Source organism: Corapipo altera, unplaced genomic scaffold (assembly GCF_003945725.1).
Source record: "Corapipo altera isolate COAL_440 unplaced genomic scaffold, ASM394572v1 301, whole genome shotgun sequence".
Taxonomy (NCBI): domain Eukaryota; kingdom Metazoa; phylum Chordata; class Aves; order Passeriformes; family Pipridae; genus Corapipo; species Corapipo altera.
Genome location: NW_020884926.1, coordinates 350848 through 378179, shown reverse-complemented (window position 1 = coordinate 378179; position 27332 = coordinate 350848). Strand labels below are relative to the sequence as shown.

Genomic DNA, 27332 nt, shown 5'->3' with positions numbered 1-27332 from the left:
CACACACACACACACACACACACACACACACACACACACACACACACGTGCCCTGTCTGGATTTTGGGGAGCCCCAGGAGAGGTGGAGTAGGGACCACAGGCTCCCGTTATCAGGGTGGCATCGTTCCCACACATACCAACCGTGCATGTGCAATCTGAAACCCCCTCTCCAGAGCGAGCCAGCCTTCCCACAGCGATTGCACTATCAGTTCTGGCTCCCATTAAACTCCTCACAAATAGATGGCCAAATAACATTTAATCAATACCATAGTTGGGGCTCTAAATCTTTGTCAATTTAAAAGTTGCGTAAGCGAGTTGACCTACGGTGACCACAAACTTTGCAGGTTGTTTTTAACTCAACTCCTTGACATGAAGGCTAAGGCATGAAAAGTTCTGAAGGGTTTTATCTACTCTTTTAGGTATTTATTTTTTAAAGAAGAGGAAAATTAGGCTCAAATATTTCAGTGGTTCAGACTGGGTAAACACATTTCTGCTCATTGCTTTCCCAGCTGCACAGCCTCCTCCAAGATGAGGGAACCATCCTGCCAGTGAAACCATGACTGGGGCTTCCCAGAAGTCTCCCTGATCCAACAGAGACTCAAAATACCATCTGTGACCTCTTCATCTGCATCTGTCCCACTGGAAGATGTGCAAGTACCTGCCAGGTCAGCGTGAGGTGCTGCTTTAGGCTGTGGAAATGTTCTGGGGGAACACCTGAACACCAGCCATGTGGATGTGAGGATGTTTCCATACATATAACCTGTGCCAGGTGTCCTCCACACAGCTTCTGTTGAGGGGCAAGACAAAGATTTCCATCAAATATCCTTACTCCACTTGGAACACACATTTATGCCCAATTCCCTGTTTTCTCAGCTCCTTGCCACTTAGTGAATCTCAGCCAGAGGCTGACATCCTGCTCCTTCTGCCCACTCCTACACTCTGTCACTTGTTTCTCCCGAGGTCCTCTCTCCTGACTGCCACACCCAATTTGTTCAGAGTCTGGGCAATTTTCCACTTGTCCTTCCCAAGGGTCCTCAGGATCTGGAGAGGTGGGACAGGTGACACCATCCAGATGAGCTGTTTCTTTACTCAGGTCACCCCCAGGCTCCCAGAGCTGCTCCTGCTGGAATCAGAGGCAGGAGCCTGACTCTGCTCAGCAAAGGTAACCTGAGCCACTCAGCTCCTGCCATAAAACCTATGGACTATAAATACCTCTGCACAGAGCAGAGAATTCCTCTTTGACACATTGTATAATGGATGCAATATAAAAGTATACTGCGCTTGGCAGCCTCTCCAAGGTTCTCCAAGGCTTCCCTTCGGGAGATCAATGCACTGCCTGGGCTTTGATGATTTTTTTTCCCCACTGTATGGCCAAAACTGTATTTAATGGGCAGACGGGAAGATGATTCTCCTGGGAAAGAACCTTATTCCTCTTCTAGAGAAGGGAAAGAGACTTCCTTCAAACTTTCCAAGTCTTTGAGGTGACCTCAGCTCCGTGAGCTCAGGAGGCTTGGCCAAGGCCAGGGAGGTGTGGCAGAGGTGGGTTTGTCCCATTATTAATTGCTTCTCACAGCACAGCCCCTGTCAGAGCAGAGCTCTGTGCTCACGGGGCAGCTCGTGATGAGATTCACACAGAACTAAGGACAAAAATCCGCAAAATCTGGTTGGAGGGTTCAAAAGAAGCAGGCTAAACTGCAAAGGGTTCAGCCAGGGATGGGAGGGGACAGCTCTGAGCACCAGACACGTGCTCTGGGCAGCAGGAGGTCTGGGCTCCAGAGACATCCCAGCCTGCTTCCCACGGCCAAGGCACAGAACCTGCCATTCCCATTTCTCCAGCTAAACATCAAAAACACACCAACCTCACGAGCCCTCCTGGCTGTGATGCCCCATGCCCAGAGTCTGTCAGTGCCTTTCCTGGCTGCTATGGGCACCTTGCTCATGTCTTGACCTCACTGGGGAGCCCAGGCTTGGCACTGCATGTCCAGGGCAGCACTGAGGGAGGAGAAGGCTCTGCTACCAGAGGAACAAAGGAGAGGTACAGGCACGGGAAGAGTCAGTTTGACATCCAGATATTTCACCTACCAGGCTCAGACTTACTCATCTGAATAGGAAGCTCCAGGAGCCACGCTCTGTTCCAAAGGAATCCTAAACCAGTATCTTACAAAGTGCTGAAGCACTGACTGGCAGCTGCTCCTTCCAGCCAGCTCCCGGATTTTGGCTGGAACAGAGTCAGGCACTGAAAGGCCATAAAGAAGATGATGATCTCGTGCAGAAGGGTCAGCTCTGCCCCTCTGCCTGTGCCCAGGCTTTCCAGGCACTTGGCAGCACTCGGGGGGTGTGTGACACCGAGGCAGTGCCCACCTCTCTCTCGAGGCCGCTCGCTCGGCTGCCAGCACACAACAGGCACTTCGTGTCTTACACTGGAAAACTGGCACATCCCTGGGAAAAAAGAGTCTTCTCCAAGTCTCTTTGTCTCCATATAATTAAGCTCAATACAACAAAGCACCCAAGGCAGGGGAGCATTTCGGAAGGTTCTCAAGAGCCACGGTCACATTTACAGCACAGGAAGGTCTGTGTAAAACCACTGATCACTGATCTCCTTGTCTATACTTCCCTGCAAACGCCCCTCATGTTCCCAGGTGCACAATGGGTGTCAAGAATAAGAACCTTGGAAAATAAATGGAAAAAGTTACAGTAGCAAATGGCTTGTTTATGCCATAATTGGTATTAGGTAATTAATGGCAGGATGAAACATCACAGTGCTGCTGGAAACAAAAAGCAATGCTGGGTAAAGAGCATTTAATGAGCACGTTTTATGTTGTCCTCAGCAAGTTTACTGCCAAGCCACAAAAGACATTTATACACACTCCCTTTGTCTCTAATGAAAGGGTCAGGGCTACTCGCTTCTGGGGAAATTCACAAGTTTGTTTGGGTTTTTTCTAAAGCATAAATTTAACGTTTTAAACTGGAAATTCACCTCCTCGAAGGAGCAGTTGTTTGAGGTGGGAGAGGTTTCCTGAGCAGGGCCAATCCCAGCAGAACCAGGGGCAAACCAAGCACCTCCCTGCAGAAAGATGGGGTTCAGTGTCTGCAGCCCCAGGGGTCCATTGTACAGCTCCAATACCCAGATATGCCAAATATTTGACATTCCAAAATCTACACTATTAATGAGGTGAGATCCTGAGCAACTGGGGAAAAAGAAGGCGGAAATAACGTATTTTTTTGCCAGGAGTCAGTTCTGTGCTGTGCAATCCAGGGCAGATTCCCAGCCCACAGGGAGGGGGATAGTGCCTAAATCATTTTAAAGCAGAAAAATTACCTGGTCTGCTGCTTCCCAAAACTCTTTTTCTACATCTGTTTCTCCTGCACGCTTCAAACACCACCACTCTCTGCTGTGCATCAGGAAAGGTCAAAACCAGTGTGCTGCTCAGCAGAGGGGCTGCATTTCCACCCCTGAAACGTGTCAGTGCAGCAGAACGGAAAATGGGGCTGCAGGTACCCCCAACACCCACCTTAGAAGGGATCCAGGTCCTTTTCCCCCTTGTCTCCTGCACCTCTGCTGCAGGAGCACTTGCCCTCTGTGCAGGGCCAGCAAGGAGCACAGCGGGAACAGCTGCAGAAAGTGCTCAGGAAAGGGAATCAGGACCCTTGTTTTCCTTAAAATGAACTTTTTTTTCAAGGTTTGATAGAAAAAATGACCTTGCAAACCATTTCAAGAAGGGAATTTGCTGAAGTGTTCCATCTGGGAAACACAGGCAGGAAGGATGGACTTCCAAAGACCTGGAAAATGGTGTATTCACAGAACTCAACAAGTGTCCTACAGCTATGCATCAAACACATGGAACATCACAGAAACCTCAGATTCCTGCTGATGGAAAGCCTGGGTAACGTGTGAACATATTCCTAATTAATTTATCCCTAACTACGCCATGATCACTCCTTATTCCTACATTTTAACCATTTCTTCACTTTAAAAACATGCATCTTTAAGAAGCATATCCTTTTACACCAGAGACCACAAAGTGAAAATCCATGTCTCCTTCTCACATAAGTACAAAACCATCTCTGGCATTCTTTCACTTAAATCCTTGGAGTTTTCTGAGGACTCATTTTGCAAGTTAAATGTAGAATATCATTTTCTGGGCAAGTTTATCAAGGCAAATCCTAAATGAGCTCCTGAAAAAATGCAAGTCCACCTACATTATTTGTCTTGTGACTGGTTTGGGCTGCACAAGGCCACGAAGAGCAGCCTGACAACATCTGAGATAGCAGGAAATGGTGGGAATTCCAGCTTCTCCTGAAGAAAACGTACAGTTGAGGAAGAGATGGACAATTTGCAGCTGGTGAGGAGAGGTGTCTCCTCATGACACACATCTGGCATCCATCACCTCCACATCTGCAGGGCTGAAACCCAGCACGCCTCACAGCACACAGTGTGTGCCAAGGAAAGGCACAACATCCCTCGGATTCTCTGTAACACTTCAGACCCTCCTGCCCCCTTTATCCCAGGGAAGGGATCCCAGCACCCTGCTGGCCACAGCCCTTCCTACACGGGGCTCAGTTACTTTGGCCCTTTGATCTCTGACACTCGGATGAGGACCATGAATCACAGAACTGACTCCCATTATCCATGATTCCAAACAGCTCCTGGCCAGAAGAGCTGGTTTGGACCTCTGGGAATGATCTAGCCAGTCTTTAGGCAAGGTACACAAATCTCTAAAGGAAAATAATCCGTACCTTAGTGGGCCAGCATGGGCTGTTCCTCCCTGTGTGTCAGCAGAGCCCATCTGCAGGAGGGTCCCACCTCAAACCAAGGCTGTGGCTCTGCCACCTACACGACCACTTGGAGAAGCCACGACTGAAGATACCTCAAAGGCAAATGCATTTAGTAGGGTGAAAAACACCAAAACCTGCTTCCACTACAAACCCACTGGTGGCCACTGACAGAGCTGGAGCAGCCAATACCCTGCACGAGACCAAACCCAGCAGTGCTGACAGTGCCCGAGCAGCTGCAGCGTGCCAGGTTTCCAGGCTTGTGTTCCAGGGTAAATGGAAAGGAAGGCACAAACCATGACTTCAGAGAGCAGCTCGGGGCCAGCAGCCCCGGCACCTCGCCCACCAGTCTGAGAGACGCCTGCCCTGGAGAAGGAGCTCCCTCGGCCTCCTGGCACCCTGTGCTGCTCCAGGGAGGAGGGGAGCATTTCCAGACCCAGCCCTGGGTTTATTTGCTTGGAGAGGTGGGAAGACAGGCAGTTAATGTACGTTCACATACAGCAAACTAGAAACACCTGTTGGCCTCCAACCCCCTTTTTTTTGGCTGGTTTATGGAGACTGAGGGTCCAACAGGTGCCCCTGTGGCCAGCGGGAACAGCGAGGGGTTCCAGAGGCCCCACGAACATTGGAGCAGGCAAAGGAAAATTGCCTGCACAGTTACAGCACATGTGTCTGCAGGCTGGACCACGGGAAAGTGAAGTTCCATAAAATGAAAGCCTGTCTGGGAGGAAACCAGCCACGAGGGGACTGTGGAATGTCACCCCAGAACGACAAGGGCCCAGAGATGCCTCTGCTGAGGAACATTTGCCATGTGCAGGTGGAAACCAACCCCAGAGCCATGACAACACGGCTCCAGCCCCAGCACAGCTCAGCTTTGATGGTCCTGGTGGGTCTCTTCCAGCTCAGGATATTCTGTAATTCTATGACAAAGGGGCTGCAGAAGCACAAACTCCCTAAGCTGGTGTTTTGATCCGAGTGCCACTGACATGGGAGGATTCCCACTTTCCAAGATAACATTTTTCATTTGGATTTTGCAACACGCTGAGCAGTAAAAAGAGACCATAGCAAACTCCTTTGCTGGCTGGTGCCACCCTGGATTTCTTTGTGGGGGTTGTCAGAGGGAGATTTTCCTCCTTCTCCACTATCAAACAACCCAGTTTGGCTCGAGGCTGCCCAGAACATCAAACTCCAGCCCAAGGGAAAAACTCCACTGCACAACAGGAATGCACATGCACTGGAACTTGGATCAAGGATGTATGGAAAGTGTCTTCCCTTTCTCACACAGTTCTCATTGATTAAACCTCTGGAGGGGGAATCCTCTGAGCATCTTCCCAGAAAAAAAAAAAAAAAAAGAAAAGAAGATATTTGTAATGACTGGAATCTCAACATATGTTTGTTTCCTGGATTATTACACCAATTACATTGGAGTGCTGGGCCCAGGAGAGGAAACAGACTCAAACAAAACAAACAAGGCAAAAATTAAAGGAAAATCTGTTGCTGAGGTGAAGAAAAGGCATTTCAGAGGCTGCTTCAAAGATGTTATCACCTGCTAGAGAACATGGCTTGGAAATGATGCCTTGGAGAAGGCAGCACTTAGCGAACTAAAAAAATGTTTTCTCCAACCTTTCCAAACCCAGAAACAGAAAGCAAAACATACCAATGATTTATTACAGGCCAGGCTGTGTGTTTAAGCATAAATTAATTCTAGAAATCCCAGGCAGCTTTGCAGCAATCTTGTCGTTCCTGCTTTGGTCCTCACTCCTCTCTCACTCACCAAACCACCTCTCTGGGTTGGAATCTGTCCCTTGTGCCCATGGCCAGGGTGGCTCCCACACCACTGATTTTCAGCAGATCCTCAGAAAACAACAGAAGATTTGGTGAATGTTTGGACTTGATGATCTTAGTGGTCTTTTCCAACCCAAAGGGTTTGAGGATTCAATCACAGTCAGGGAGTTAAGCTGCCCTGTGTCATTTCTGTTATGGGAATCCACTTAAGATTCCCTTAAGAGTTAAGTCTCTTTCACCCATGATCATGTTCTCTCTCATTTCAAGAAACCTGCAATTGCTGAGGAACTGTGAGGCTGGGATGTCCCTTGGCTACCTGACCAGGGGGATGGGCTCCCCCTCTCCAGAAACAATCCAAGAATTCAGCATTAATGGAGTTTACTTGGCACTCATGTATCAAATCCTTCCTATTACCAATTACACGACGGGGTCCCCAGTGGTGCATTGTTAGGCTGGAGTGCTTTGCATTGCTTGGAAAACAGTCCCTTCTCCTCTCTAACTGTCCCTGGACTCACCTCCGTGCTCACAGCCTGGCTTTCACCAGATGGTTTTCGGGAAGAAAACACCCCGGGCAGGTTTCACCGCCCCCAAAGCCGCAAAGCCCTGGGACCCCAAGCCCAGCTCTGTGAGTCGTGGTGGTTTTCCAGCCACAAGCCCTGCTAATTGGTCACAGCTGGCTGCAAACCTGCACGGAAATCCTCCCGGGAGATTAGAGCTGGGGCCATGGGACCGGCACTGACACATGGGACTGGCACTGACACATGGGACTGGCACTGACACCCAGCCATGGGACCGGCACTGACACATGGGACTGACACCCGGCCATGGGACTGACACCCGGCCATGGGACTGGCACTGACACATGGGACTGACACCCAGCCATGGGACTGACACCCGGCCATGGGACTGGCACTGACACCCAGCCATGGGACTGGCACTGACACATGGGACTGGCACTGACACATGGGACTGGCACTGACACATGGGACTGGCACTGACACCCAGCCATGGGACTGGCACTGACACATGGGACTGGCACTGACACATGGGACTGGCACTGACACCCAGCCATGGGACTGGCACTGCCACATGGGACTGGCACTGCCACATGGGACTGGCACTGACACCCGGCCATGGCACTGACACCCGGCCATGGGATTGGCACTGCCAGGATGAAGGAGGCGACACGGGAGGTGCGAGGGGGGTCAGTCCTCACGGAAGGGAATGCAGTGCTTTGAAGAGGCCATCCAGCACCTCACATGACTTGGCCGGAGGTACCAATCCCCCAAAACAAAGTGGGGATTTTCTCTTCTCCAGGTGGCACAACAAGCCATTTCCTTCCAGGTTTTCTTACCCTCAACACATCTTAGCGTGACGAACAGCAAAGATCCACGTGGGTGTTTCAAACCAGTGCAACGTCAGTGAGAAGATTCCTCTTTCCCTTACTTGCCAAAACCTAAGCAGAGGGCTACAACTCATCCAAAGGACTTGAGCCATATATTTTCTTTCACCCAATATAATAATCTCTTCTAAATGATCACAAAATCCTTAATTCTTGAGTTCAACCCAAGGAAAGCTGGAAAAGAACAAAGCCAGCCGTATTTCAAATCCACTGAAGCCCTTCAGCTTTGAGTCTGTTTCACCCCTTATCGTGTTCCTTTAAACAAATGGTCAGCAGTGTTTCTGCCTCTGCACAAGCTCCATCACTCACCCACGGAGCTGGACAACTTTATACGTGAGGGTGCACATCCAAAAGGCTGTTTGCTGGACTCCAGTTCACCTTCAGAGAACAAATCACGCAAACTGTGAAGTTACTCGTGGAGCAATTGCCCTGCAGCTACATGCAGGTGGGAGACTGGAGATGGTGCCGTGTTTGATGAACGTCTCGCTGAGGGACACTGGATTCCAGGTTCCCCCCCAGACACGAGCCCCAGGAAACTTCTTCTGCAGCCACAGCCCCAGCTGTTCCCCCAGCCCCAGCACACTTTCTCTTTTCTTCCACGCTCTCTTCACAAAAGGTGTTTTTTTAAGTGAATAAGCCCCTCCATCGCCTTGGCTGGTTTCCTCTCGCGGGCCTTTTCAAAGAGCTCGGCGCTACCTATTTGCCAGCTATTAAATACCGAGCGCTTGGCTGATGGACAAGCCGATAGCGCGGGACACGGCCGAGCTCTGCACAGACCGCCCTTGTTCCACTGCCTCCCTGAGCCAAAACGCAAGAAAATCCCAGCAGGAATCTCCTCTGGCCTCGGGCTCCTCTCCCCTCCCAGCAGAAGGCTAACCTTGTGAATCAGGAGGCTGCTTATAAATAAAAGTATTCAGACTTCTTGGCTGTTGGAGAAGTGCTCTGCTTAATTTAGCCCTGGTATTATGGACCGTGGATTCTCTCCAATGAACTGACAGCTGAAGAACAATTGCGGTGATTTAATCCCACAAATGGATTTTAAATTGGCCTCATGAACTGCAGACCCAGGAAACGTCGGACACAGTATCTCCCTACCATCATTCGAAGTCAGCACTGGGGTCCCCTTGGACTGGGCAAGTCACCCAAGTCCAAACAAGGGCTGTCACACGTGTGTGTCCATCTCAGAAAGAACACCTGGCTCCTGGACCCAAGAAAAGGCTACAGGTGCTTTCCTTTGCTTCCAGAGTCTAAACCCTTCCCATTCTGACTTCCAACGCCCATTTCTCCAGGACAATTGCCTCCAGCAAACCCCTCTCTCCCAGCCCTAACACACCCAGAGGCTTCCAGCTGAACAGCTGGGGGAGGTTCTTGGGAGAAATCAGGTCATTAGTCAGTCAAATAACGCCGAGGGCACGTCAAACACCGTGTAAATGAGGGCAGTGCTGTAAGAGAGACAATAACGGTCTCCTGAAGTGGGGGGTGACAAAGCCATCTCAGCTGGCCCCAGGCACAGACACTAATCACAGCCCTGCCTGCTGACCTCTCCTTTGTGCCAAGCTAGAGGAGATCTGGGCTGGCCGATGCTTCAAAACGCAGACGGGCTAATTAGGAAGGGTCCCGGTTCCCCCCCCCCCCGGCACGGCGCAGTTCCCACATCAGAGCCCCCAGAGCCTGAGTGTTGCTGAAACATCCACTCTGCTGGGAAGCCTCCAGTGAGCGAACGGTGAAGCCGAGCAGCTGATTTGCAGCACGAGATGCAAACAACAACCACCTTCACACCCCCTGTCCCCCGGCCGGGCGGTCACTGCCACCCCCCACACACAGACCTCGCTCTGCTGCGCTCACCCGGGGCCAGTGAGTCCACCAACACCAGACCCCGGAGCGCTGGGTGGTCCCAGGATCCCCGGGAAGGTCGGGCAGGCTTGGAGCAGAGCCCAGGCTCCCCAGCACCCCCTCCCTCCCAGCAACAAGCCTGCACAGAGGGGTCATTTACGTCCAAGCTCCCAGAAAGGAGCTCCTAAAAGGAGCCTCAGCCCAAACTCCATTTACAACCCTTTCATCTACCAGGGGTGGAAGATAACAAAGGAGTTCAGGACAACCCTGCTGCTTCCTCGGCTCAGGAACAGTCCCTGTGGTCACTGAAATACTGCTCAGCTCAACCTCTGTTCCATTCTGCTGCACAGCAAAGCCCACCTGATGGCAGGTGGGCAAGGAGAGGGGAGGAGAGAGATCAGTCTATCCTGACAGCACCTGGCAGGATCAAAAAGCCACCGAGATGCAGGAGGCAACAGAACAGGCGATGAAACCCGGACAGGTACACATGATGGGCCACAGACCTTCCTGCAGGAGCTTGTGCGGCCCTATCCAGGGCTCTGCCTTCACAAAGAGGTGATTTAGCACAGAGAGTGCACGACTGTTATCCCTGTCAGCAGCTCAGGAGGCCAGGAAGGACAGCATCACACCCCAGTGATGGGGAACCGCCGGCTGCCCAGCCAGGGTAAACACGGGGCTGCTGCTGCTCGGGGCTGGCCAGCAAAAACATCCCGTGCTGAAAGGGCTGATAGGAGCCTGGCCAGGACAGGGAGCGTCCTGCCCCTAAGACAAACACATTTGTGTTTCTTTCCACAAAAGAAAAAGCGATACCATTCGGATCAGACCCAGGTTTCTTGAAGACAAACGACACCAGGGAACATGGCTGTGGAGCAGCTTTGCTCACACAGGTATTTTCATGTTCTTTTCACCAAACAGCCTCAACCTGCTCACATCCAGAGTCACTCCAGTGCTCCACAACTCCATCCTGGGGAGCTATTCCTCAAGGAGGTTCCATAATCTCAAATACCACCATAGTTCCTTTGATAAGTGACAGATGAGGAAAGAATGAACCACTGATGAGGTGTCCTCCCCCAAAGCAGCCTCCAGCCTCCTATCCTGTCACAAAAATCCAGCACAAATGTTGGCTAATGAGCACCAAAGTCACAGAGTACTTTCAAAAGTGCAAGAGATTATGAGAATCCAGACATGTGCCAGAAAAAAAGTATTTACCAAGTAGAATCATTGACAGGAGTCAATAAGAAATGAAGATGAAGGGAAGGACGAGTTTGTGGCTGGGATCTTCCTGTATCCTCACCTTTCTGCCCTTGGTTCTGGTTACTTTGGGATTGAGGAGATTCAGGCTTTGATAAAATGCTTCTCTCCAGCCCCCATTGGTGGGAAAAGAGCAGCTCCCAGGACTGGTCCAAGTCAGCTCCCCTACCTTCCCACACCTACCTCTGGTTCCAAAGGAGGATGGAACCGCAGGTCTTGGAAGGAACAGATGGTAAAGATAGATGGCAAAGAAAAAAGTCTTACTGTTTAATTTGCTGCTATAAATCAGCATCGCCCAAAGATGATGTGAGCAATCACTACTGCTCTGTGCCCTGCAGGCTCAGAGGGAGGAGAGGGGACAACTGTGTCTCCCTGCAGCCTGAGGCTCGTGTTCTCCAACACCTACACAGCACAGGGAACCTCCCGGCTCTTAGAGGTTGTTTGCTATAGAATATCATGTTCCCAAAGCAGAACACCTGTGATTTACCAAACATAGGAAACTCAATAACATTCAAGAGGGAGTTTGTATATTACACAAAGGTTAATTAAATAAAGCTTAGCAGCCCCAAAACACAGCCTGGCCAAAGACACAACAACGTTCCTTCCCAAGGTGGCAGCTCATTGCCACACTGCCCCGGGCCCAGCTTCATTCCACAGGCTGTGACCCCAGGGTTCCTTTGTTTGACCCAACTTTAATCAGCTTCCTTCTCCGATTCCAGCAGATCCCTCTGCGGATGGCAGCCAGGACTAGAGGCCATTGTACAGCGCGGGGCTGCATCTCACAGCAAGTCATGATAAGCATTTCCTTTCCAAACATCCAAGCTCCCCAAACACTACAAAAGCCAAGAGCAGATTATTGGCATTTTGCAGATAAAACAATGGCTAAGATAGAACATAAATAAACCAGGGCATCCCTCACTCTTTATCCTCTCCACTTCCAAACCGGAGGAAGAAGTTGGCAAGGCTGCTTACCGTGCTGGCAGCGAGGTCCCTGGAAGCCAGAGGAGCAGTGACAGAGCTGTGAGGATCCCTCTCGGCAGCTTCCACCGTTGAGACAAACCCTGTAACCACAGGCAGCTGCAAGGAGGAGGGAGAGGATGATTCCAGCACCCACCATCAGAAGGGCACTGCACCAACAAACACCCATCACTGGTGACGTGCCCACAGCCCCAGAGAACAGCTGAACAGTTATAAAACCACTGCTGAACCTGTTTGGGAAGTTTCTTGGTTGACAGTGCAGCACTCAATGCACAAAGCCTCCAAATGTAGGAGGAAGGGAAGTCCCTCAGGGAATGTCTCAGGGCTTTTCCTGGAGCGTGGCTAAGTGAGGACCCACAGGAAAACATCGGAAGGGCTCTCGGTGAAACAACCAGTTTTTCCAGCCAACACGTGGGTAAAACAGCCAGAAAATGACTCGTGCTGAATCACATCAGATCTTGTGGCAACAAATACAAGTTACTTATTTTGAAATTGGAGGGATCTTCCTAGGACAAACCCCTGGGAGCTGCTCCCACCTCTCCCGGAGTGCTGGATACCCCAACGCGGCGTCACCTTCGAGCGGCCCGGAGGGTGACATGGAGCTAAACTGCAAGTAAGCCTGAGCAGCCACGTTTCTCTGTTCTCACCCAGCGGAGTGTAAAATGGACACAGAGACAGAGAATGCTCAATTAGGCTTCTGAAATCCACCTTTCCAAATCATCTACATAAATCCACAAGCAAGGTTATGTTTTATCCAGGGAAACTCGTGTTTCTCATAACTCACAAAACGCAGCCCATGGTTTATATTTCCCACTGGGAAAGGCTGATGTCAAAAGGAGGAACGTTGTGAGCAGGGATGCTGTCACATGTGCGGTGCTTTGTCGGAGGGTAAGGACGCAGAACAAGCACCCATCTTCCTTTTAAATCCATTTAAAGATTCGGACAATGAAATTTTCTCTCTGTTCACTGATCTGGACATAGCTGCACTGCCAGCCAACTTCTCTTTTCATCCTTTCTCCCACACCTGCTCTTCTCCTTTCCCTTGCCACTGAACAAGCTGTAACAAACTCCAAGAGTGATGGGACTGTTGGAATACATTTCAAAAGCCATGGCAAACTGGGTAACATGGAGCAAAGAGCATCACTTATGACACAGGGCAAGACACACAGTGTTGGTATCTGGTGCAGCAGCTCCCACCACAGCTCCCTGCTCAGCCCAGGGCTAAGAGAAGCCATGGGGACCAATTCATTCCAGCTGATGCATCCCAGGAAGGAACACACTGCAGTCACCAGTGGTGCCAGGATCGCTGCTGCTCGGGGCCCTCGGGGCATTAGCAACCAAATGTACAAAGCTGTGATTAAATTACAACCCCCTCCCATGATATGGGACCACCTGGAAACAATTCCAGGCTCGCTGGGCCGAGGGTCCCACACGCACACTGGCTGTGCTGGCTGCAGCTTCTCCCTCCTCTTTTGCAAGTCGGGAGCCCCCCTGGCTTCTCTTCCCATTCCAGCTAAAGCTGTAAGTAATTAGTGACAGAAAAAGCAGGTCTGTGATTACACATTTCATTTTGTGTCATTATAACTGGCACCCCGCACGGCCTTCAAAAATGGCTCCAAAATTCTTGGCACAAAGTACCCCACGCCGGCTCCAAAACACTAATTGTGCACTCAGAGAAAAAGGGATCACAGATGGAAACAAGAGCAAGGAAGGGGCTGTGGGGTTTGGGCACGTTGGCAGGATGGCTCGTGCACACCAGGAGATAAATCTGCAAAGTTATCAGTTGGCAAAGATAACTCAAAACTTTAAGGCATCCACAGGAAACCCGAGCTGGGAAAGGGCAGGGATTACCTTCACAAAAGGAACCCAAAGCTGGTGGGTGTCAACTTGTCACGCCTGAAAAATCTGTTCCAACCTACTGTACATGGAAATGCAATAACCACAGTCCTGAGTTCCCACTATTCTCCTCCCACCATTGAATCCCCCACGCATCAAATATTGGCTCTGTTTTTTCCTACAGGAACACAATTGACTTCCTAATTTCTCCTCTGTGCTAAATCCTGCTCCTGGCTCACACAATGCCTTCCGCTGAGCCTGTGCTGGTTGGGGAGGTCTTGTGCTTAAGGAGGTTTTGTGATTAGGGATATTTTGTGAAGGTTTGGATGTGAATGTGCCATTCTCCAAATGTGCATGTTTTCCATCAAAGCACACTCTTCTTGCCATACAGAGCTACGTACCCGTTTCAAGGACCTTTGCTCTATCACTTCTCCACAACCCAGCTGTCAGAGCACCCTGGGGTCAGGCACAGCCACAGGCACAGGAGCTCCCTGTGGATCACCCAGCTCCAGCTCGTTCCAAGTCCCCCTCTCACCAAGAGCCAAACTCCCCAAACTTTGCACCTCTGATGCACTGGAGCTGAAACACTCGAGCCTCAGCATTGGCTCTTTTAAGGACCTGATAATTTTTCAAATCCCCCCTGCAAAAGAGAAGATTATTTACAACACAAAGGTAGCATTGAAGCCCAAACACTCATCTCCCTGAAATAATGAATCAGTGATGAAATGCTGCTTCACAAAGCCAGTTATCTTCTCATCTAACGCTTTTCATGGCCACGTCTCCCTGGGGACTGCAGCGATCCCGTATCAGTCCCGTGCTGGCAGAGCTCTGGAACTTGGGAACTCTCTGCCAAGCGTCCTGCCCAGCCGAGCTGTGACACCTGCACTGCCAACACTTCCCTGCACGGCAGGGCAGGAACAACTTCCCATCCCAGCTGTGTGCTGAGGTGTTCTGGGGCTGCAGCCTCCAGGTTTTCCCAGCTCTAGCCATGGCAGAAGGACTTTTCTCTTTCAGTCCTTTCCTTCAGGTCTCATCACCATAAGACAGAATGGACTGCGTGGCTAAATTGCAGAGCATTTGTTTTTTTTTTCTCCCCAGATTCTTCACCTTAATCACCTAAAAAAGAGACTTTTGAGGGGGTCCCAGCAAAGCCCAGCCTGGATCCAGAGTGCACGACTCGCTGGCAGCACTGGAGCAGCTCAGCGAGACCCGAAGCACAACAATGGAAAATATTAGAAGCAGTTTCAGCGACACAAATCAGGGGTTAGAAGACAGGGGTGTTATTCTTGGCAGTGCCCCAGATTTCCTGAATGAGCCGGACAATCCCCTGCTCTGTGCTTCAGGCTGGCACATACCGAGTGGAAATCATAATAACCTACTTCCCAGCCCGGGGTGGGGGGACTGTGGCTCTCCCCCTCTGTGCCCTCCAGGCCTCCTGCAAATGAGCTCCTGATTCAGAGAGACAGAGTTTAATGCAATGAAATTTGGGAAAAGTGCGACGACACTGTTCAGGGAAACAGGAAAGAAAGGATAAATTACAGAAAGCACCACTGCCTTCTGCTCAAAGGCCAGGGAATGTCCCTAGCAAGGATTTAGTGAGGCGGGATTCTTGGGAAGTCAGAGATATTAGACTGATTTAAAAGGGGGAGTGAAGGAGAAAAGCGTTTCTCCTGCAGTGTCTGGACTCACTGAGGTACCACCCCCCGTGGGCAGAGATGGGCTGCTGTGTTCCCCAGGGGAGCACACGGGGGACCTTGAACCAGCGCTGGGCTGGATGGAGGCGAGGGGTTCAGAAGTTCAGTCCCAGCATTCCCAGCTGCACTCCCAGCCCGAGCAGCAGCCCCTGTTCCCTGCAGGAGTGCGTGGTCACAGCCCTGCCCCTCCTGCACAGCTCACAGACCACACTGCAGCCGTGGCCAGGTCACCTCCACTAAATCCACAATGGTCTCCTGTTCAGCCTCTGCCCAGCTCTCCCGGGAGCCCTCCTGCCTCTCTGTGTCCCCTCTGGAGGTGGCAGGGGCTGGCCCAGAGCTCAGACACTGCCTGGGGCTGAACTCCAGCTCCTCCACACACATCAGCATTTACAGACTCGGGGGGACTCTTCTCAACATCTTGAGCTGAAAGTGGAGATCACAGGGATTACCAGACACACAGGCCCCTCGTCCTAATCACCGAGAGCTTTACCTGTGTTATTGAACCCAGGTGGAATTTAAGTAGCATCTCAGAGGCCACTTGAAACCAAGCAGCTTAGTCTGAAAGTTAAACTATCAGCAATCAGGCAGGGAAAGAACCTGATGCCATCCTAAAAATGCAAAGGGTGCCTTGACTTCTGACCTTTCCCCTTCCCAAACAGATGAATGCTGCAGGACAGAGGGCAGTGGAAGGCAACAAGCCCTCACCCTTGGAGGTGAGGACAAAACACAGAACCCAGCCAGACTGGGGGCACCCTGTGAGGGCTGACAGCCTGGCTGCCACCATTTCAGAGGGCACAGGAGCAGAGGAACAAAGCCAAATATTCTCTGAGACCTTTGTGAGATTTTTGTTTCTGGGAAATTTTCCATCTCTTTCCAAGCCATCTGCTCCCAGCAGAGCCCACACACTCCCAGTACTGCCCTCACAGCTCCACACTGGCCATTGCCTGACCTGTAAGTGCTTAGAGACTTAAACCTGCATGTGAGGAAGAGAAAGACACCCTGGTTTTGCTACAGCCTCCAACCTAAGCTGAGTACACCCAGTGGTTGTTCCCTTCTTCCAGGCACTGGGGTAGCTCTGAGAGCCCAAACAACTCGCCTGAGCTGGTACCCACGAGGGTGCTGGGATCCCCATCTCACAAAGGTATCTAACATCCCCTCAGTGTCAGACACTATATCATGTTGCACACGAGCCTGCAGTGCTGAAAATTTCCCCTCTCATGGGTTGGGTTTTTTTATTTTTAAGGAAAAGTGGTGACCAGCCCAGCATTTGGAGCAAAGAGAGCCCTGCAGTGAGGAGATGCTGAAGAGCAAGATAAGATGTCCTCACTGGAGAGATTCCACTGCATGGTGGCAACAGCTCTAATTAAACTGTCAGCAGCAGTGCCCTTCCCCTCCTCAGCACTCCTGGAACACGACCAGTGATCTCTGGAGGCAGATAGGAAGGGCCACAAATCCCACTGACATGTTTTGGCACAACAGCTTTGTGGCATTCAGCAGAGACACAGCAGCAAGTGCAGGCTGACTCCAGGCTGCTGCACACAAACCAGAGAATCCTGTGTCGTACAGAGCACCCTGGCCCTGTGCCCCTGCCTCAGCACCTCACCAATATTTACTGTCAATCCCCTGCCAGACCTTCCCACACCCTCCCCTGCTCCAGGAGGACATGCTTGTGCAGAGCCAGCAGCAGGAAAAGTCATCACATCCCTGCAAACCAAAAGCCAGGAGCTCCCTGGGACGAGGGTTTAGTTACACAGAGCCCAGACACGTTTCCCAGGACAGTCTGTGGGTCAGGACAGAAATCCCAGCTTGGGGCACCAGCCACCCCACCAGGGCCAGGCAGAGCTGTCCTGGTTTGCCCATGGAATGCTCCTTACAGGGGTCTGGGATCAGGAAGCACAAACCCCACTGCCCCCCTCAGCCCCTAACCAGGCTAACCAGCTCCCTGCTGCTCTCAGGGGGTTACAGGATGATTCACAGAGCAATGTCACTGGAGTTTCTGCCTCAGACAACCCCTGGAAGTGCCCCTGCCTGTGCTGAGGGCCTGGAGCACTCGAGATACTCATTTTTCTGTCCCAGAAAGGAGGTTACAGCACGTCCTGGTTGTGGAGTCAGTGGTATTCGACCAGGGCTGAACAGAGACAGATCTCACAGCTCACAATCCACTCCAACCCCAGCAGCAGCTCAGCAGCCATTCCTGCAGAACTTTTTGACCTGGTGTCACTCTGCCTTTGGGTCTGACTGTCCCTTTCCTCTTTACTGCAGCCCAGCCCAGGAGAACCATTCCCAGCCCCGATGATGAGAAGGATGAGCTCAGAGCATGCCCTGAGCAGCTTTATTTCCTTTTCTCTGCTTCCTTCCTGCATGGAATTACTCACTTCCTTGGCAGGAAAAACCATTACAGAAGGTGCTTTTCTGAGTTCAGCTGAGGTTATTATCTGTTCACTGACAGGGGGTTATGAGGCATCCCTGGAGCTTCCTCTGCCCAGTGCACTGCTCTCCTTTGCTCCAGGCTTTGGAATAGGAAGAATAAAGACTGGTTGCTTGACACACCTTTTTTTCCCCTTTTTTTGTAAACCTTTGGTTCAAGCATCAAAGCACAGGGAAGGTACAACCAGCTGTGGGAGACATTTACATGTACTGGAGGTCAATCCCAATCCCAATTGCCCTCACAGTGGAGCTGCCCATGGCTGGCTCTCATTCCCCTGATGGCAGTGCAGGTCAGATCCCAAATGCTTTGCTGGTTCTCCAGCCTATTACTTATATCTAAGTTGCCTTTCTGTGGGGAGGGTAGAGAGTAGCTCCAAAGTCTAAATCAGAAAACAATTAGGCACCAAGGCAGAGAACTCATCCCACAGCACCGGGAGCTTGTGTGGCTCTGCAGGGGGGCGACATTTGGTTCTACACATAAGCTCAGACAAACCTTTGCTTGACTCAAGAGAAGGGTTTTCTTTGCTCTCCACATCTCAAAAGCACAGTTTGCAGTTAAATGGTTCCCCAGCTGGATGTGGCCCCAGGGTCTGGGAGCAGCAGAGCAGCTGCCTCCCCTGTCAGGCAGGGAAGTCTGGAGGGGAATGGGGAATGTGGGGCCCACGGGGACAAAACTGCCTCTGTCTCCTGCAACAACAGCATAAAATCATCTTACAGACTAATATTTGCACATCCCCAGCCTGACTCATGTGCAAACCTGAATACATATCACAGCTTCCCACACAGCTGGGATGGAGACATTTCCATGCCTGCTTGGCAGAGAACTGCACTAGAAGAGAGCAGGAATCCAGCCACAGGATCCCAAAGTCTCTAATTCTGAGTCTCCACTCCATACCTGACAAGTGCCACCCCCCCATGGCTGTGTGCTCCTCCCCTGAGGCTGATGCTGCAACATCCCTTGCTGGATCCCACCATCCCGACCCCAGGATTGCCCTTTGGATATGGGAGGAAGCAGGCATGAGGTGGATGCAGAGATCCCAAACCTCTCACAGGGGCAGCTCAAACTCAGTGAGTCTTAAAACAACAGACCCAGCCCCCAACACACACACACCTTCCCACAGGAGTTTCCAGAGTTTCTGCCAGTTTGAAACACCAGTTTGGGCTTGATTTTAAACATTTAGTAGCATTTGGCAAGTGGATAAATGACTGGGACCCTGAAACCCTTTCACACTGCAATGTGGAGACTCTCCAAAAACAGAAAGCAACACACGGCGCTTCCTGGGAAGCCAGAGCAGGTAAAGGAAATAAAAATAATGATAATAACAATATTAATAATTTAAAAAAAGGATAAAAAAAAGGCAAAACAAAAAATACCACCAGTTCTCTTTAAAGACATTTGAAGACACTTTTACTGCAGGTCCAGGAACTGAAATGAGCACCCTCAGCCAAAAGCAAAGACTCTCCCGTGAGCAGCGCGACACTTACGGTGCAGACACCCGTCCTCCCCGGGCAGCTGGGACCACCCTGGGCAGCACCTGTACGTGGTGTGGGATCTCAGCTGGTACAGCTGCCTGTAGCCCGTGTAGTACAGCACCCTGGAACACAACAGAGAGAAACCCAGCAGGGTCAGCTCCTGCTGCACAAGGAACTGCGAAGAACAGAGCTGGTGACTCTAAATGTGGAGGCAAAGACAATGAGGAATTGTGTTTCCAGATGTGCTGATATTGTTTTCCACCCTGATCTGGCAATGACCACTGATGCTAAGAACATACTCCTAATTTACTCTAATTGGGAACATGAGAGACGAGCGCCCAGGTCCCCACAACACCCTGGATTCTCTTCTTCTCTAACCTATTTCACAGCTCTGAGAGCCTCCTCTTCCCCTTCACAAAGGAAATGTAAATTTTAAGAACAACAGGTATTTCAGCTTTAGTGAGCAGGAGCAGGTGTCTCCAAGGGTCTGGTGAGCCAAAAAATCACCAGAATGCTGATGGCAACACCAAGCTCCTCCAAAAGCTGTGTTGTACACAGCAAGGCTCCACAGCTCGGCAGGGGATGCTGAGGATCCCTTTAACTACTCTGAGTAGTTCCCTCCAGGGTGGGAGCTGAGGGAGTAAAGCAGGGACTCATCAGAAGTGTAAATAAATAAAAGCGACACGTTTTTCCCGGAAATTTGATGTTGTGTGTTTGTGAGAATTGAAACACAGATAAAACTTTTGAAGCTGATTTTTACAAAGCTCCGTTGGCAGAACATGAAACTGCTCCACCAAAGCAAATCAGGCAAACAACAACAAATATTTGGCACAGCAGATGTGTTGTGCATGTCCACTGAAAATATTTATCCTAACTCAGTCGAGTTGTTTGATTTCAGCTGAATGTCTCTCTACAAAAAACCCCAAGTAACGGCGAACCATTAATTCCCAGGAAGGAAACCTTTGGACTCCTCTGTGCCAATCAGCACGTGGAAGAACAGCTGAGAAAAATAAGAGCAGATTCCAATATTTTTTTTTGTATGAGCTGTTAGTACATTATGAAGGAAATAGTTGTGTTCCAGAAGAAGCTGAGAAAGCAATTTACAGGCACCAGGCTCCAATCCATCAGGATCCTCCTGGTACCAGGAGCTCTGTCCAGCCCAGCCTGGGGAGGACAGGGGGCTGTGGAAGGAGAAGGGGAGATGGTGGGTGCAGGGTGGTGTGAACATAACAAGGAAGCTCAGAAACGGGGAGGAAAAGGTAGAAATAGTGAGGTAGGACAGCTCAGGGCTGATCCCGAGCTCCTTGTGGCCCAGTAGCCCCTGGGCAGTGTCACCCCAACACACCCGGGCGGCTCCGTTGGACACTTCAGACCCTTCCACCAGCCCAGGGTTCTCAGGAAAGGCAAATATTGTGACAGCCTCGGTGCCTGGGGGTATCTGGGTGCTGCAGACGGGAAAGAGCCACACAGGAGATACTTTATCTTCAGCGCTTCTGTTTTCTTTTGTGTTCTAAGGAGCCCCTGGCACAGAAAATGTGGAATGAGCCAGAACTAATGGAACCCAGGAAATCCTGCTGTGTCCTGCTGCTGGAAAATCCCCTTCCAGCCCCTCTGGGGTATCACTGTCATTCCTCCAGGTTTGGTTACGGAGCTCTGAGCGAAGCTACCTGCTGTCATTGCTCATTGGGAAGCTGCACACCAGGAGCAAACCCATCCCTTCCCCAGGAGGGTGGAGCAGAACAGGCTGAGGATGCTCCGTTCGGGTGCTGGTTTTCCCAGTCACCTTCAGGAACTCAAAGGCACCAAGGCCAATTTCAGGCCAGATCAGCTGTGAATACACTTCCTGAGCCCCGTGCTGCCGGAGCCAGGTCCAACTGGAGCAGCTCCAGAGGGTGAGACAGAGGCTCCCCAGAGTCCCCGTGAGTGCCACTGCCCTCGAGTGCTCGGCACAGGGGAGCTTGGCAGGAGAGCTCCCAGCTATTGGAACAGACTGGTTGCAGTGGGAACTCCCAGAGGTTTAGAGTGAGGGGATCTGGGACAAAATGCTGCCTGAGGAACGTTCTGCTCTCACAACTCCTGGGGTGAAATCTCTCACAGGCTTCTCCTCTGTGTTTTCATCAGGAACAGAGCTTTAGCACTGGGCTGTTCTGATATTTAGAATGCAGCAGAACAGAAAGTTATTTCATTTCAGTCCCTTGATTTATGATGTCAAAACCATCCATTAAAGAGCTGAAGGGACAGCTGGGGCTGAAGGGCTCCCAGTCTTTGAAGTAGAAGCAGACAGGGCACCCATCCTTTCAAAGCCTTCCCTTAAAACACAGCCAAAAACCAGACTCTGTTTGCTCCTTTGTTACCAGGACACAGATCTCATCGCCAGGGTAATTACTGGCAATTACAGGTTAGGAGGAATTCCTAAAGTCAAGACTTAAAAGCTGTCTGGAGTCCAAGATGTTTCTTTGAGAGGACAACCATCATTATTGTGTAAAGGCTTGTAGGTGCCTAATGAGGCCGGAAAAGCAGGTGGAGGACAGAAGCAGCTTGGGCACGTTGTAGTTTGGCTGATGGGTAGGTAAGAAAAGTGCATTATTTGCACTGTCACACGTGTTCAGAGCCCTCCTTCCACAGGCCCTCCTGCCTGGGCTCCCAGCTCTGGACAGTTGGAACTCAAGGGGTACCACAAGTACATTCAAACTCTGTGCTCACCCGTGCCAGCCCAGCTCCACTGAGCTCTACACTCTTCTCACATGGGCCTGAGCATGGTCCAGCTCATGGAGTGAAAGGAAGGTGGTGATCCTGCAGCAAATCCTGCTGAGTGCCACCCCACCAGTCCCTGTCCTCCACCCCATCGCCAGCACCACAGCCATAGTTACAGATATTTTTAGACAACAGCCCTCCTGCCATCAGCCCTGTGAGACAAGAGGCACCGAGATGCTTTGAAGCATCTGAAGACACAGGAACAACACACGTGATGTGAACAAGTCATTTCCTTACCACAGCTGGATCACAGGAAGCAGATGTTGCACGTCGTGGGAAGGCGGGAAATGGCCCACCACGAGGACGAGGCTTCTTCAGGACACAGGCACCTTTCCTTCAGGAATTCCTTAACAGCTTAAAAACTCTGCGGCGCGGATGTGCCAGGGAGGGTCAGACACCACCCAGCTCACTTCCCCGCTGCTGCTGGGGAGCAGGAGCCACCTTTCAGCCCACAGGGAGGGACCCCAGCGGAAGGCAGAGCACCTACCTGCGCTCGTAGCCCGTGCACCAGCGCCGGCCCCCGCAGTCCTGCTTCCACACCCTGACGGCGCGGGTCAGCGCCTGCACGCACGGCTGCTGCTGCCCCACCACCGCCAGCTCCTGCTCCGCGCACACGTTGGGCCTGGGACACAGAGACGGGGGTACAGGGGGCTGGGAGGGTTTGGGGGTGCACAGAGGGGTACAGGGTGTCCAGGGGCGCAGCAGTGCTCCCACTGCCCCAACAGGCTCCTGCCGTGGGCAACTGCATTTCCTGCTGACAGGGCAGGAAGGTCCTGGGCAGCCCCCAGCATCTGCCTCCTCAATTAGTTAAATCACTGCAGGGAAAAGAAATCGTGCCAGGTCAGCCAGCCACAGTGGCGGTTTCTCACTCATTCAGAACTAAGACTAATTCCAGTAAATAAAAGGAATATATACAATGCAGTAAGGAAATAAGGAAAATACCACTTGCACTTTGTTTCTTCTCTAATCCTAACCCTTTCTCCCAGCAGAAGTCAGTGGTTTTAACTAAGAATAAAGAGGGAGACATTTATCCCTGACTCTATAAACCATGAGCCACACAGTATTTGGGGCTGCTTCTGCTGCTTCCAATTCCGCCAAAGGGATCCAGAGTTTTCACGAAGATACTTTCTATAAAGGAAGTGAAACGAAATAATTTTGACGTGGTGAAGCTCAGATCACAGCTGGCATCCGACTGCTCCGGGTGCTCCACTCCAACTGCAGCACGTTGGCACAGGGTTCAGCTCCAGGGCCTCGTCCAAGGAGTCCTGAAAGCAACTGTCAGGGCAGGAGCACAAAACCCCTGATGCAGGGAGAAAAAGCAGCTTCTTGGAAAACGTTTGTCTGCTAAAGAACCCCTTTCACTGAAGAACTAAACCCCTCAGGGAGGGCGGGTTGGAGTCAGTGCCCCACACCACACCGGCTCCATGGACAAAGGGAATTAGAGCGATCCCCTGGCTCTGAGAGACCATCTTCTGGCAGGAGGCCAAATTTGCAAGGAAGTTTTCCAAAGCAGCCAAATGATTAACACCAAACTGTAACTGTAAAATGTAATTAAAAAGAGCAGCCTACGTGCTGCTGGAGTAACAGCAGCAGGCGGGGAGGAACGTGGAATAAGAAAGATCCGTGAAGTGCCATAAAAACAGCCCATCTGGGAAGAAAGGGCAAACTATTCAGAGAAGAATCACCTCTTTCAGAGAAGAATCACCTCTTTCAGAGAAGAATCACCTCTTTCACTCCCACAACAGCAGCATTTCAGTTAAACCCGGGAGTTTACAAGCAAAGATTATCAAGGTTTTCGATATTCTATTCCCTTTTTTGCACATCTGGTAGTAAATAAAGAAACCCACAACAGCCCCTGCTCCCCTTCACTCTCTGCTCCTCGCTTCTCCCTTGATTTGAAAACACTGTATTTGGCTCCTGCTTTTCAGTTCCCTGCCCGATAAAACCCCTCCGGAACTCACTCCTTCCTACTCACATGTGGGGCTGCAGTTTGCTCCCAGAAGCCAGCGGAGATATTGGCAGGGCCAGGATGAACGACAGTGCCACCGCAGGAAACTCCATCGCAAGCGCTGCTCTCCCTCCAGGTGCTCCCAGCGGGTGCCCAGGGAATCCCACAGCCTCCCCCAGCACAGCTCCGCCAGCTCCTCCTCCTCACGGGCAGACGATCCTGCTGCCTCCTGCTTGCCGGTGTCTCTCCTTGGAAAAGACAAAGCTACCGGAGCACAGGGGAGTTCTCGCGGCGGGAAAGCGGATTTATCATTCCTGGATGCTTCCTCTCTCTGGGGTTCATTCAGCGAGCTCCTTCAGTCCATGGGAAGTGATCACAGTGCAGGTTGCTGCTGGGTTTTCCCCCCAACCAAACCTGGCTTCTCATGCTCATTTGCTCGCAGTGAAATGCACTGAAGTGACTTTTCCTTCTGGGATTTGCTTCCTGACAAAGCCCAGAGATCTGGGGGCTCACAAGACCTGGGCTGTGTCCAGGAGCACAGCCCCATGTGGGCTGAGCTGCTCCGGAGCTGAGATCCCCTTCCCAAGGCACTCTGAAAAACAGCACTTGGCAAGAGGAATGAAGAAGGACTGGAGCTCTCCTGGCAGGAGAATTCCACTTCCCCAGGGGCTTTCCCCAAAGCACACGGGGTGCTCCTTCACTCCATCCGCAGAGGGGGAGGCATCCTCCTGCCGCAGCTCCCACCTTCCTCCGCAGCCGGGAGCGAGCACGAACACACGCACCGGAGCAGCTTCCCTGCAGTTCACGGGAGTCACAAAACTTCCCCCTGCCTCTCCAGGTCCAGCTCCTTTCCCTCACATGCTCTCCTGCCTCTTCGCTCGCTGTCAGTCAGAAATCCCTCCCACCAGCCGTGCCCAGCCCCGAGCAGGGGAGGGGGCGGCCCTGCACACGGGGATGGAGCAGCGATGCTCCGGGTCTGCTCCTCCACAGGCAGCTCTTTTGCACTTCCCAAGGCCAGCTCCGGACACACCACCTTCCCAGCAGCTCTAAAAACACCCAAAGAGAGATTCAATCTTTCCTAAGCACTCCAACAGATAAGTAAATTGATCACTTCCCAAGGAAATTCTGCTGACAGGGACAGCTCCAGCTGCACAGCGGGATGGGGAGGAGAGCAGAGCAGGGATGCTGCACTGAACTCTCCAGCCTCAAGAACCTGCCAGGAAACCCTTCCCAAGGGCGAGGAGGAACCAGAGCAGAAGCCAGGGCACTTGAGGGCACACTTTGCTTCTGGCAGGTGCTGATTTCCCCCAGAGAAGCAGGATAAGGTTTGGATAGTTTCGCAGACATATTTTGCTGCTGAAGGACAACCATTAATCAAGACTAAAGTCCCCAAGGGCCATGCCCATAATCTGGTGGCTCCTGGAAGAAACCGAGGCAGCTGCTTGTTACACCAGAACCCTCCCAAGGTCACAGCAGTGCCATAAATCCCACAGGTCAAAGAAAAGAGCAGGTGAGGGGGCTTAATGCTTCCACTTAGCAGTAAAATATCTGCCAAGCCTAACGGATGGCAAGAAAACATCCTTCATTCTTCCTTGGGAAGAAAGGCAGCTACATAAAGATGTTTTATAACAACAGAGAGAGCTCCAGGATATAATAAATCCAAGCCTCTGTTTTCCTGTCCAGCATTTAAAAGTTAGGACTTTTCCAACAGTAGGAAACAGGCTGCTGCTCCCAGTTAGACTTCCAGGGATCCCTCAATGGGCAGGGGCTGGGCAGAGCCGGGAGTCGAGCTCCCTCTCCAGGACACGGCTCGGGGCCAGGAATGGGGATGGATCAGTCCAGCCACAGCTCCCACACTGTCTCAGGTTACAACCCTGGCTGCCACACGGACAGGACACAACTCACTGCAGGGTCCTGGCTGGCCTGGCATGGTGACCCTCCCAGCCACAGCCACCCCTGCCCGTGGGGAGAAGGGGAAGCTCCACTGGGAAAAGCTGCGCTTTGAGCACAGCACAAGGAAAGACTGAGCATAAAGTCAGCTCTGCAGTTCTTTTAAAGTCTCTTTAAAGACAGCAGTGAGGTTTCCCACCTAAACAGGTCCATGTGAGCAAGGGCTGCAGAGAACACAGCAGGGAATTCGTGGGACACATGTGAAAGTCAGATATCTGAAACCAAACCCCGTCTGTGAAGTCAATTTAATATGTTTTCAATTTTATATCGTTTCCCAGCACGGCCGCCCACCAAGGATGTCGTCCTCTGGCTCTGGGTACAACAGCACTGACAGTGCTCCAAGATTCGATACAGTTCCATAAACAGTGATGAGAATATCTGCAGTCATGCCAGAGCCCACAGAAACCCAAACATCAGCATGCCCTTCACTCCCAGCGTTATTTAATCTTTGCTATCAAGTGTGCTGGATGTAATATGGGTGTCAGGGCTCTCAGATCACAGACCTGCACTGCTCCAGTACCTTCCTGAGCTCTGATCTCATGGTGTTTAAGGATCTCATACCTCTGACCTGGATTTGCTTCACAGGAGCTCCAGCTGGCTGCTGTAGGTCCACAAATCCTGTTGCTTTGTGGGTATATCAGACTCCTTCTCCAGACCACCTGGGCAGAGCAGAGCATCATTTTGGCTAAGCCCAGGGCTTCCCGCTGGACTCTGTGCTGTGTGTGCATGTGCTTGTCTTCCTCAGCCCCGAAAATCCACGGCAGAGCCAAGAGAGGCCTCGTACACCTCTGGATGTGCAGTGGGAATGGCACCTGGTACCTCATACAGCCCCAGATGTGTGAGAGCAGACACCTCGTGCCTAATACAGTTCTGGGCAAGGGACAGTGACAGCACCCACCACCTCGTACAGCCCCGGGTGTGGGACAGTGATGGTACCCGGTACAGCCTCGGTGCGTGATGGTGACAGTACCTGATGCAGCTCCTGTGCGTGACGGTGACGGCGCCTGGTACCCAACACAGCTCTGGGCAGGCGACAGTGACGGCATCCGCCGCTTCGCACCGCCCCGGCGCGTGATGGGGACGCGCCCGTTACCCAGAGAGCGCGGTAACGGATGCCCCGCATCCCGTGCCCCGCATCCCGGCGGCCGGGCTCTGTCCGGGTACCGCCCGCGCATCCTCCGGTGCGCGGGGAGCGCGGCGGGGCTGCAGAGCCGCCTCCCCTGAGCGA

The 27332-nt window shown here is 51.7% G+C and overlaps 1 protein-coding gene across 2 annotated transcripts in view; it reads right to left on the bottom strand.

Moving 5' to 3' along the window:
• Window positions 1-27246, bottom strand: part of MEGF6 (multiple EGF like domains 6) — a 72253-nt gene extending 45007 nt beyond the window's left edge. The window contains exons 1-5 of one of the 2 annotated variants that reach the window (XM_027658049.1): window positions 27075-27246; window positions 26666-26763; window positions 22694-22828; window positions 19465-19574; window positions 12017-12121 (exon numbers count right to left, since the gene is read on the bottom strand). In XM_027658049.1, the coding sequence (XP_027513850.1) occupies window positions 12017-12121; window positions 19465-19574; window positions 22694-22828; window positions 26666-26763; window positions 27075-27227 (601 nt within the window). In that variant the 5' untranslated portion in view covers window positions 27228-27246. Of the gene's footprint in view, window positions 1-12016; window positions 12122-19464; window positions 19575-22693; window positions 22829-24181; window positions 24225-26665; window positions 26764-27074 lie in introns of those variants that run through there. The other variant, XM_027658050.1, reaches the window with a different exon arrangement.
• Window positions 27247-27332: the final 86 nt, after the last annotated feature.